We start from the raw sequence: 13,252 nt of genomic DNA, 5'->3' as shown, positions 1-13,252 counted from the left end.
GGCGGAGGCGTGTGTGGAATATAAACACCTGAATAAACCAGATGGGCAGAATGGTCTGTTTCTGTGCTGTAAATTCTGCTGGCCAGATTGTGTTGTAGCAGGGGAGTCGAACAGTTTCAACTGTTAGATAGACTTGTCACTGCACCATTCAGCTCAAAACCTTTTGCCTACTAAGTTGTTGAAAGTGCGAGCTGATAACATTGCAGCAAAGGAAAAGGAGCACCTGGGATGAGAGTGTACAGAGCAAACAAAAGGGTATCTCCTTCACCAAACAGGTTGATGGATTGAGAAATAAAGAGGGGAAGTACTGAGAAGGAAGAGTAAATTAGAGTGGGTGAATTCAATGTGAAATCAGGTATAGAAAGGGAGAGAGCAGAAATGAACACTGGACTAAGGGGGAAAAAAAACAAAAAAAAGTAAAAATTCATTTAAATGTGACATTTTTAAAATCTCAAGTTAATACCTGAGGGAATGAGATTTGATTTAGTTTAGTTTAGTTTAGAGATACAGCACTGAAACACGCCCTTCAGCCCACCGAGTCTGTGCCGACCATCAACCACCCATTTTATACTAATCCTACACTAATTCCACATTCCTACCACATCCCCACCTGTCCCTATATTTCCCTACCACCTACCTATACTAGGGGCAATGGCTAATGGCCAATTTACCTATCAACCTGCAAGTCTTTTGGCTGTGGGAGGAAACCGGAGCACCCGGAGGAAACCCACGCAGACACAGGGAGAACTTGCAAACTCCACACAGGCAGTACCCAGAATTGAACCCGGGTCGCTGGAGCTGTGAGGCTGCGGTGCTAACCACTGCGCCGCCCTGTTGATATAGTTAATTTTCAGTGCCAGAGGTAGATTAGCAGTAATTAACAATAATCACGTCATTTAAAGGGTACTTATGCTTGTAATAACAAGTCTCAACTTTCTGTGGTGAGTTTAGTTCATATCTATCGCACAAAGAATATTTCATACTATTCAATGCATTTCAATGGTGAGCGCGTCACATTTTCATGAAGCTAATGGTGGGACAGCCCAACCTAAACAGCAACTTCCGGATTTTTGATTTTAACCCTGCATCTGCCCCTCACATGAAGTTGTTGTACGATTTGTTCATAAATAATGGCGAGTGCTATTAGCATCACCTTAATTTTGACAACAAAATCTAGCCGAGGTAAAGGACTGGCACCAAATCGAGGCACAGGAGGTCTGTAGGAAGTTCGAGACAGTGCATCCAAATAAACAGTGCTGCCTTACCTGTAGAGGGCACGGCCTGCTTCCACTGCCATCCAGTCAATCGCAAAGTCCATCTGACGTACAAATGGAGACATTCTAACAGCCACAGTATGTGCAGCACTGAGAACTACATTGGGTTGTTCCCGCATTATTCTGCAAATTGAAGACAAGGTAAAAATCAGACATTGCACCACACTCACTACGAGTACAGCTCAAATATCCAGTAGTTGCATTGCACAGTAACCAGAATCAGCTTCAGTGTGCCTCATCTCTAGTTATTGCACTACCAAACAGAACCCCAAATTACAAGCAGCAGACGCACTTGCAGTGCATTTCAACAAGCTGCAGCTCACCACAATAACAAACCCACCCAATGAAATCATGAACGATGCACGCACTGTCAATGTCCAGATGAAGGGTAACAGCAACTTGTCCTTGGACGTAATCTAGAAAAATGCCCCAAAGCACTTTGCAATGGTGCAAAGAAAAAATGGACTCTGAGCCAAACGCCTTGGTTAAGGAGTGGGTTTTTAGGCCATTCTTATACAGGGAAGAGGGTGGTAATGAGGAGGACGGGTTTAAAGAGGGCATTAAAGAGTATTCAGTCAGGTGGCTAAAGGCAGGGCTGCTAATTGGGGGGGTGGGGGGGGGTGGTGGGACGTGGGGAAGCTGAGATGGGAAACACAAGAGACCAGAGTCAGATGAATGTAGATTTTGGGGAGGGGAGGGGGAGGGAAAGTTGTAGAGCTGGAGGAGAATAAAGATCGAGAGGGGTAAGGACATGAAGGGAATTTGACTAAGATGAGAATTTTAAATCTGAGACCAAGAGGGGCTGGGAGCCACTGTAGGAGAAGGTGATGGTTAATCAGGGTATACCCAAGAGGTCCTTCCTCTTCACATATCCTGACTGATCTGTGGTGTATCTCACCATTCTGCAATTTATTATATACTGATGTTACTCTCAGTAGCAAATTGTAGGTTATGATTTGATGAGCTGCCAATGATTGCATTCATCAAGCACACAGAGATCTTTAAGAACTCAGAGGTTCTGAGCAAGAGGCAATAGGCCCAACACTCCCCACTCCCACCACGGCTTTAAAGAAACTTCACCAGTTGCAGAGGTACAAGTGTGGCATCAGCCTGATGACTAGAGAATTCTACATATTAGCCAAGAAAAGCTCACATGGCAAAACAATTAGTAATTCAACTGGCCATACTATTTGAGAGATTTGCATGCAACAAGCTACAGAAATTTCTTCGGCTGAATTACAAGGGTAGATATTCCAACCAGCTGCACTGGGTTACTCAATCCCCTCTGCCCACTATTTCCTGTTCAGCTACAGTTTGTGTGCGAGCATGCCCATACTTTCCTGTCTCACCTCCCCAACTCGGGTGAGCTCCCAGTACAAAGTTAGACCCTCGCAAAGAGCCAGGGGCCTCCATTTAAACTGCTTGACTTTGCCATATTCGGTGCAGCCAGTCTTTGGGAAGGTTTGTTTCCCTGTAATGTGAATCAAGCCTAATTCACCCTGTGACCTGAATAATGAGCAGCTGACAATACACCCTCTGCCTGCACAGTAACATGTGGTGGAGAAGGTTCCCATTTCCAAAAAACCCCGCAGAAAGCTCAGGGCACTAAATTAGTGAGAAGCAACGCGTGAACGACTAATAGAATGTCAGTGCCTGGTAATACTGACTCATAGAAGTCAGATTTGGAGATCTTGAGGAAGATGCAGTCACGGTTTGCTTTGACAGTGAAGATTAGCGGCTCCCCAGTCAAGACAGCGAGCTGGCCCACCATTTCTCCAGGGTGGGTCACAAACAGGCACACATCGTCCTCCTTATCGATCATTCGCTGATAAATGTGCAGGCAGCCGGACAGCACAAAATGCAAACTGACATCCTGCATTCGAGAGAGATGACAGCACATATTTCACTACACTGCCAGGAGCGACTCAGGCAATAACATACAATATAACTGGCATACTACAGAAGATGCATTTTGCTATTAACAGGAAGACAAGCCATTTGAATCTCAAACTCCTTCACTTTTTTAAAACCCAATAATGCACAACGTGTCAACATGCTGAAGTCGGAATTAAAATGAATGCAGTTTAGCAACTAGCCCTGTAAAACTGATTAATGCGTCACTTGTGGCTCAGTGAGTGGCACTCTCCCCTCGGAGTGAGAAGATTGTGGGTTCAAGACCCACCCCAGAAACTAGAGCCCATAATTCAGACTAACAATCCAGTACTGGGAGGAGTGCTGCACTGTCAGAGGTGCTGCCTTTCAGTTGAGACATTAAATCCAGGCCCCATCTGCCCTCTCGGGTGATCGTAAAAGATCCCCACGACACGACTTAAAAAGCGTAGCAGGGGAGTTCTCTCAAGTGCCTTGGCCAATATTTATCTCTCAACCAAAGCAGCTCATTTGGTTATTTATTGCATTGCTGTTTGTGGGATCTTGCTGTGCACAAATTGGCCATCAGGTTTCCTGCATTACAATGGAGAATATGTTTTATTGGCTGTAAAATGCTTTTGAGATGTCTCAAAGTTGCGACATAGATGCAAGTCTTTCTTTTCTTAAAATGCTCCATCACCAGTCACTGCTGAAGGATTCATTCAAACAGCACTGTAGATCCCCAGGGGTGTCACTGTACCCACCTGGTCTCCCTGACGGGCCAGCAGGCTTCCAGGTCTGGCATAGTGCAAGGTTACACGGTTGTTGAGAAGAGATGGATCCTATGACAAAAAGGGAGGAAATCATTAAACATAGATGTTTACAACAAGGTCAGTGTTGGAGAAGGTCCAGCTGCACAGTGACTAGGGCAGCAACAGCAGAGGGTGAGTAACAGGGCGATGCAGAGCTTCAGCCTCAGTGCCAGACTGGGGTCAATCTGTATGCCAAAGCTCCACATTTCTGAGCTAAGTGGCAGCCAGTGGCAACTGGACTGGGAGACGGGTCGAAGCTAGAGGTGCAGAAGTGTTTGTGGAAACCAAAAAAGGATGACTTTAGGCTTGTGACATTATTCAAGAGGAACCTTGGGCTTGATGTTAGATAGACCGTAACAGCATAGGGTCAATTAAAGAAGCAATTGGGTAGAGCTGGGCATTAGCATCTCACATGCGTAAAATAACTGTGCTTGAGGGTGCGGCACCAAGTGAAAGTATGCAAATAATGACAAGGAGGCCAAGGATGGAAGCCCGCAGTACACCAGAGGTGACAGCACAGAGAAACCATTTGAGATGTAGCATGGATAGTCTGAATCATGAAATCATTGTAGCAGATAACAAGGCCCTTTGGCCTGTCTGGTTTGTGCTGGCTCTCTGCAAGAGCAATTTAGCTAGTCCCACTCCTCTACCCTTTCTCTGCAGCCCTGCAAATATTTTCCCAACAGGTGCCTATCCAATACCCTTCCAAAGTCACAACTGAATCTGTCTCCACCACACTCAAGCAGTGCATTCTAGATCCTAACCACTCGACTTGTAAAAAGACAACTCATGTTGTCTTGGTTTTCTTTGCCCATCACCTTAAATCACTGTCCTCTAGTTCTCGACCCTTCCATCAGTTTCCTGGCCCCAACTGCCTCCTCTTCGCTATGAATGTCCAATCTCTCTATACCTCCATCCCCCATGAGGACGATCTAAGGGCTTTCCACTTCTTCCTTGAACAGAGGCCCATTCAGTCCCCATCCACCACCACCCTCCTGCGCCTGGCTGAACTTGTTCTCACGTTGAATTTCTCCTTCAACTCCACTCACTTCCTTCAAATACAAGGTGGTGCTAGGAGTACCTGCATGGGTCCTAGTTATGCCAGTCTTTTTGTGGGATATGTCATTTCTTGTTCCAGTCCTACTCAGGCCCCCTCCCTCACCTCTTTTTCCAATACATTGATGACTGCATCGGTGCTGCTTCATCAACTTTGCTTCCAATTTCCACCCTTTTCTCACCTTACATGGACTATCTCTGACGCTTCCCTTCCCTTCCTCGACTTCTCTGTCTCCATCTCTGGGGGATAGGCTGTTCGCTAATATGCATTATAAACCCACCGACTCCCACAGCTACCTCGACTATACTTCCCCACACTCTGTTTCCTGTAAGGACTCCATCCCATTCTCCCAGTTTCTCCGACTCCAACGTATCTGTTCTGATGATGCAACCTTCCACAACAGTGCTTCTGATATGTCTTCCTTTTTCCTCAACCAAGGATTTCCCCCCCACTGTGATTGACAGGGCCCTCAACCATGTCCGGCCCATTTCCCACACTTCTGCCTCACCCCTTCCCCTCCCTCCCAGAACTGTGACAGGGTTCCCCTTGTCCTCACTTTCCACCCCATCAGCCTCCACATCCAAAGGATCATCCTCCGCCATTTCCGCCACCTCCAGCGTGATGCCACCACCAAACACGTCTTCTCTTACCCTCCCATCTGCATCCTGAAGGGATCGTTCCCTCCGCGATACCCTGGACAACTCTTCAATCATCCCTGACATCTCATCTCCTTCCCACGACATCTTCCCATGCAATCACAGGAGGTGTAATACCTGCCCTTTTACCCCCCCCTCTCCTCACCATCCAGGGCTCCAAACACTCCTTCCAGGTGAAGCAGTGATTTACTTGTACTTCCTTCAATTTAGTATACTGTATTCGCTACTCACAATGTGGTCTCCTCTACAGTGGGGAGAGCAGACTGCAGTGTTCCAGGGAAAATCAACGCAAGCTTCAGGAGCAGCACCTCATTTTTTGATTTGGCACTCTACAGCCTTCCAGACTCAACATTGAGTTCAACAATTTTAGAGCATGACTGGCCTTTAAAAAATTATTTTGTTTTAATTGTTTTATTTGTTAACCATGTGCCAGTCTTAAACTTGGTTTTTCATGTTGTGCTTTTGGACAGAGCTACTCATTATTCTCCCATCCACACTCTCTCTGGACTAATGCTTTGTCTTTCATCATAACCAACACACTCTTTTGCCTTTGTCCCATGACATCTTTGTTATTTAATCTTTCTTGCCCTCTGCCCTATCACACACCTTCCCTTTTACTCTCTTCCTCACCACCCCCCCACTCCTCCCCCGATCCCCTTCAGTTACTTAAAACCTAATACTTTTCTAACCTTTGCTAGTTCTGATGAAAGACCACACACCTGAAACATTAACTCGGTTTCTCTCTCCATGGATATTTCCAGCACTTTCTGTTTTTCTTACTGGTGTAGAAAATTCTCCTGAACACACTTTAGAAACTCTTTTGCCTCTCTACCCTTGATACTATTATCATCCCAGTCTATATTAAAAATTCAATCAAGTTTGGTAGACATGATCCCCCCTGACAAAGCCATGCTGACTATCCCTGATTAATCCCTGCCTCTCCAAGTGAAGATTAATCTTGTCCCTCAGAATTTTTTCCAATAGTTTCCCTACCACTGATGTTAGACTCACCGGCCTGTAATTACCTGGTTTATCCCTGCTACCCTGCTTGAATAATGGTACCACATTCGCTATCCTCCAGTCCTCTGGTACCTCTCCTGTGGCCAGAGAGGATTTGAAAATTTGTGTCAGAGCCCCTGCCATCTCCTACCTTGCCTCACATAACAGTCTGGGATACATCTTATCTGAGCCTGGGGATTTATCCACTTTTAAGCACGCTAAAACCTCCTCCCTTTCAATGCTAATTTGTTCGAGTATATCACAATACCCCTCCCTGATCTCCACACCTACATCGTCCTTCTCCATAGTGAACACAGATGAAAAGTAATTATAAACCTCACCTACCTCCTCTGGCTCCACACACAGATTGACACTTTGGTCCCTAATGGGCCCTACTCTTTCCCTGGTTATCCCCTTGCCCTTAATTTACTTATAAAAACGCCTAGGGATTTTCCTTTATCTTGCCCACCAGTGTTTTTTCATGCCCCCTCTTCACTCTCCTAATTACTTTAAGTACCCCTCCAATGCTTTCTATATTCCTCTGGGGCCTCCGCTATTTTCAGTTTCCTGAATCTGCCATAAGCCTCTTTTTTTTCTCCTTATCCAATCCTCTATATCCCTGGACATCCAGGGTTCCCTGGACTTGATGGTCCTACCCTTCACCATTACGGGAACATGTTGGCTCTGAACTCTCTCCATTTCCTCTTTGAATGACTCCCACTGGTCTGATGTAGATTTTCCTACAAGTAGCTGTTCCCAGTCCACTTTGGCCAGATCCTGTTTTATCATATTGAAATCGGCCTTCCCCCAATTCAGTACCTTTATTTCCTTTGTCCTTTTCCATAACTACCTTAAATCCCACAGCCTATATAATCATTTACTCAACAGGAACTCAGTCTACACACTGACCAATCTACACAATACTGATTGGACTGCTGAAGTCTAAAACAGTAAGTGAGGGTACTTTACAGGAACAGGAGGAGGCAAATCAGCCTTTCGAGCCTGTTCTGCCATTCAATTACATCATGGCTGATCTGTACCTTAACTCCATTTAGTTACATATCCTCTAATAACCATACTGAACAAAACATGCTTCCATCCATAACCTTTTTGGGCAGTGTTCCAGAGTTCCACTACCCATTGTGTGAATAGGTACTTCCTGATATTACCCCTAAACGGTCTAGCTCTAATGTTATGCTTTTGTCCCCCTGTTCTGGACTAGCCCGCTAAAGGAAATTGTTTCTCTCTATCTACCTTACTAACTCCTTTAATCATCTTAAACACCTTAATTAGATTACTGTTTAATCTTCTATACTCAAGGGAATAGAAGCCTAGTCTACATGAATTAAAAGCAAAATACTACGGATGCTGGAAATCTGAAATAAAAACAAGAAATGCTGGAAATACTCAGCAGGTCTGGCAGCATCTGTGGAGAGAGAAGCAGTGTTAACGTTTCAGGTCAGTGACCCTTCTTCAGAACTGGCAAATATTAGAAATGTAAATGGTTATAAGCAGGTAAAGTGGGGGTGGGGCAAGAGATAACAAAGGAGAAGGTGTAGATAGGACGAGGTCACAGAATAGACCAGAAGGTCACGGAGCAAAGATATGTTAATGGTCTACATGACCTGCCTTCATTATAATGTAATCCTTTTAGTATCATTCTGGTGAATCTGCACTGCACCCTCCTGAGGATGCTTTCTGAGGTGTGGTCCCCAGAACTGAACCTAATACTGTAGATTTAGTCTAACCAGATCTTTTTACAACTGTAGCATAACTTCCACCCCTTTGAGAATACTTGGATCTGGCACTTCTGTCGATTTGGAATGAATGGGAAGAGTAAGGATCAGACAGATGTGTATCTTGAGTTAACAGCATTGCACACCACATCCAGTAACCACCTTAGGAAAAAGCCAAAACCACTCAACTGGCCAATCTTCGCTCAAAGACGAAAATGCAGAAGGACCCCAGAGAGATATGTAGGGGTTTCTATAAAAATCTTGGGTGAGGATCTTTGTTCAGTTTTATTCATTGAGGTTTATGGCCTACATTTGTGAAAATCCTTTAGAACATTACATTCCGATTCACATGTGCAAAACATACAGATATCTAGAGAAATGCAAACTCTGTATAAACTCAGTAACAAATTAAATGGTCTTCACCTCAATCCGCAACAGCTTCAGGAGCTCCTGTTTTGCCTCCTCGAAAATAGTTCCAACGTGCTTAACCTGAGTTGCCCCGTAGACGTCATCTGCCTCATCCTCAGGGTAAAGGTACACACACGATGGATGCTCCTCTACTGTCACAGATTTACGTTCCCTGGTCTCCTGTGGTGCAGACTGGTACAGGCAGACAAGACATTGATTCAACACAGACAGAACCTTTATGCTTCATTCATGTCCCCCTTGCACCCGCCCCCTCATTTCCCTCTGGGCCTTCCAACAAGGCATAACATTCTCCACCAGCTGCTCCAGTTCTTGGCCAGGGCTGATTGCAAGCAACCCTTGGAGGGGCACAGAATGGCCTAGTTGTCCAAAACTCCCTCTCTTCCGACAAGGAGAAATGCCCGTCACCAAGCAAAGTGACAACCCAGGGGCTTGCACAGGTACTGTCAGGCACAGAGCTACAATCTCACGACATACACTCGTGCAGCTACATCTTTAAAGATCCTTCCAATTTAATAGTGTGCTTTCACTCTGCTACTTTTTGCAACACCCAGTAATTAACCTAATATGTAAATGAGTTGGCACTTAAAAAATGCCACTCCTGTGCATGTTTAAGAGCAATGTACAGTTTCTCCACCAAGACAGCGTTTATCCAATGGATAGTTCAACTGGACAGACCAGGACCGCTGCTGGGGCATTTCATTCACCCTCAGAATCCTTGGATCAGGGCTGTCCAGTGAACTTTGCTAAATGCACGTGTAGATACTGGGCAAGGGTGGGCTCAACTGTGATGCCAACATGGGGTGGTGTGGGATACAGCCTGTCAACTCACCGTCCCAGGTTGTCTCAAATAATGGCCATTTAGGTGAAATACCAGAGGACAACTGCTGTCTATGTAACCCAGCTAAAAGTCAATGAGTAAAACAGCGCAATGTAAAGAGGAAGGAACCTCATGTAAAAACTGGCAAAAACAAGGGTACAAACTAACGTGTTCCCAGGCTGGTACAGATGTATGCTGTAAGCCTTGTTTGGGGGCACCATCACCAGCCACTCAAAACAAGCCCACTAATGTGTAGGCAGCTGCAGGGACTCTGTTTGCGAACAGCTCCCCAGTATGTGGCCCAGCACAAGGTTGGAGAAGTGTATGTCCAACGAGGTGAGATCTACAAGTTTCCACTATGGCATAAACGGTCCTCACTTAGGGAGAGAGCGCTCCAAAGAGACTGTAAAATAATTTTTTCCAGGAGGAACCCCTTGCCAGCAGATAGTCCTCTCACAAATCGAACACAGGCAAGGTCAGGCCTGTAAGTTCAGTTTGCGCATGGAAAGGGAGAGAGGAGGAGAGAGAGCGAGAGCGAGCGAAAGATACATATCGGGTCACATATGCTTCATGCTTTGGCACTATTCAGCATCAATACTGCAATCTCCAACACAGTTTGTGAATTACACAGCAAAAGCTCATCCTCAGTGATTGTAATTATTGTCAGTAAGGAATGCTCAAACTGCAATTCAGCCAATCTGCTAGCCAGGTTTCTAAGTAATACTGGATAAAGTGACATTATAATACAAACCCCTAAGGTGTAAAAGATCACAAACCGGATCTACATCATAAATAATTACATACCTAACTATAGGGTATGATGGAATATATAGGTGTACTATACATTTACAGACAAGTCAGAATAGTATTATGCTTACTCTGCTGAAGGACGAGTGGTTCAGTGGAATCTCCTCTTGTAAGGACACTGAAATCCTCCCTCTTTGATATGCCATGTCGAAGTCTGAGCAAACTCCTCTCTGTATTCCTAAAGCGGCAACAACACATTTTGACATGATCCTCTATCAGCAAAGTGGAATGTTAATCCTGATTTCGCCACACTATAGCTGCCAGCATCCTTCAATAACTTCAGCCTTTCACCAGATTACCCACATCACTGCTCTAACCACTGCTTTGGAGAGCAGACATCAATAATTAATACAGGGACCAGGAGGAAAAGAATACCAACTGATCCTCATGGATGAAAGTCGGAGATACTGACATCATGAATTGGGCAAATTCTCTCAAGCGACAGCTATGGGTATTCAGATGCCAGTCTGAGTGTGAGGCGAGGCAGCTTGGAGGGGGGGCAGGGAAGGGAGAATGGGATGCAATTGGAGAGGAGATTTAAATAAATAACTTGTTGCTGTTCCCCTTTAATGGGTACATTCGGAAGTACTGGATTTGCATTATTGAGCAGACAGAGCTGGCTTACTGCACTTTATCTGCAATTTCCCCCAAAATGAATTACAAGTTTGGGTGTGTGAAGATTCACATTTTAGCCCAAGAGTTCTTTAATGGCTGATAAAATCTGTACGCGTTTTTGAAGTTAAGGTATCTAATTTATAGCATGTTGCAATGTGGCTCCCGGACTTACCAGAAATATCCACTGGCATGGATATACAGCGGCTCAGCAACGCAACCCGGTTATTCTCCACATTCGTTCCCTTTGATGCTTCCGTTCCTGCAGACAGACAGATAGACAGAGCTCATGCAGCATAAATAGCAGCATCTACGTGGTCAACGCTACACTAGCTGTCTTAGTATTGAGGCCCTAGCAGTTCCCATGAAGTGGGGAGAATTACTTAACATTTTTGCCTAGTCAAAGCAAGAAAAAGGAATGAAGTACAATTTGAAAATAAACTTCCTGCTTATAGTTAACAATAAAAGGGGCTGATGCTGAATACGACAGCACAAACTACAGCATGTTAATTTCGAGCTTAGAGTCTCTCACTATTGGGATGAGGAGGTATCACCGAGGAGTGAAGGGGAGCGAAAGACCCCAGGAAGATGAAAGCTGCTTTGCACCATTGTAGTGTCAATACAATATCCCCAAGTGTCACTACATGCTAAGGGTCTATCTGTGTCCGGTGTTGCAAAGGATGGCTCGGGCCACATTGCCACGAACTTTCCATTCAATTGAACTGTGCCATACCACCGATCCCTCATGGAAAGATTTGTTCAGAAAAACACCTTTGACCACAAATCTATCAGGCAGTGATCTGCATATAGAAACATAGAAAATAGGAGCAGCAGTAGGTAATTCGGCCCTTTGAGCCTGCTCCGCCATTCATTATGATCATGGCTGATCATCTAACTCAGTAACCTGTTCCCGCTTTCCCCTCATATCCTTTGATCCCTTTAGACCCAAGGGCTATATCTAACTCCTTCTTGAAAACATACAATGTTTTGGCCTCAACTGCTTTCTGTGGTAGCGAATTCCACAGGCTCACCACTCTCTGGGTGAAGAAATTTCTCCTCATCTCAGTCCTGTAAGTTTTACCCCATATCCATAGACTATGACCTCTGGTTCTGGACTCCACCACCTTCGGGAACATCCTTCCTGCATCTACCCTGTCAAGTCCTGTTAAAATTTTATAGGTTTCTATGAGATCCCCCCTCACCCTTCTGAACTCCAGCAAATATAATCCTAACCGACTCAATCTCTTCTCATATGTCAGTCCCGCCATCCCAGGAATCAGTCTGGTAAACCTTCGCTGCACTCCCTCTATAGCAAAAACATCAACTGTTGAAGGACCATCAACTCGGTGAAAGACACATTTGGTCTGCCCAAAACTTGCTGGTCTTCCAGTGCAAAGGGTTGTCCATGACCGAGTGTTGCAGACTGGCACATTCCAAGGTCCAGGAGTATGTGCTGAGGGACGCACTAAAGCTTAGGGCAGATGCTGCAAAGGCTCAATGGGGAAAGACCACTGTGTAAGGTCCTCCCACCATAATATACGGAGTGCTGGAAACAGTGCAAAAAGCCTCGGGCTGTATGCAAATATTTTTGCTACGTAATGCAAATGTACATTGCAAATAAAATGAAATGGCAAGAGTTGTGAGGCACCTCATGTTCTGTAACGAAGGAATCTCATCTCTTTTGCACGTTCCGAAATGTCAAATTTGAACTGCTCTGTAATGTATTTTTGTTTTTACAAATTTTTATGAATAAAGTATATTTTTTGTTAAAAAAAAAAACCACTAAGCTTAAGGACACCCCTTGGGCTTGCATGCAACAGAGAATGTTTGACAATGAAATGCAAATGTACAATGTAAATCTAACCTGTAATGACAAGTGTAGTGAGGCACCTCACGTACTGTATTGAAAGAAACTGATCTATATCGCACTTTATATAATGCCAAATTTGAACTGTTATGTAATGTCCTTTTACAAACTTTATGAGTGAAGTTTATTTTGGGAAAAAGAAAATCATCCAGCCTAGGGACGCTGCCATAACACTGACATCCAGAATACAGAGGAGAAAAGACAGAAGTTCAGCAGATGAATCGCCACAAGAGACCAGCATCTCTGACTCTCCAAGCCCTTCCCCATTTCACACACTGCTTCTTTACCCAAAGTGCCATAGGCTGGCTGAATAAAGT

At 44.7% G+C, this 13,252-nt stretch overlaps 1 protein-coding gene across 1 annotated transcript in view; it reads right to left on the bottom strand.

Moving 5' to 3' along the window:
• Nucleotides 1-13,252, bottom strand: part of LOC137355641 (patatin-like phospholipase domain-containing protein 6) — a 168,013-nt gene that overhangs the window by 80,547 nt on the left and 74,214 nt on the right. Inside the window, 6 exon segments of the mRNA XM_068021016.1 lie at nt 1,266-1,397; nt 2,942-3,147; nt 3,908-3,985; nt 8,827-9,003; nt 10,528-10,634; nt 11,244-11,330. Coding sequence (XP_067877117.1) covers nt 1,266-1,397; nt 2,942-3,147; nt 3,908-3,985; nt 8,827-9,003; nt 10,528-10,634; nt 11,244-11,330 — 787 coding nt within the window.

Source organism: Heterodontus francisci, chromosome 43 (genome assembly GCF_036365525.1).
Source record: "Heterodontus francisci isolate sHetFra1 chromosome 43, sHetFra1.hap1, whole genome shotgun sequence".
NCBI lineage: Eukaryota > Metazoa > Chordata > Chondrichthyes > Heterodontiformes > Heterodontidae > Heterodontus > Heterodontus francisci.
The sequence above is the reverse complement of the archived record's forward strand: the minus strand, read 5'-3'. Positions and strand labels throughout refer to the sequence as shown.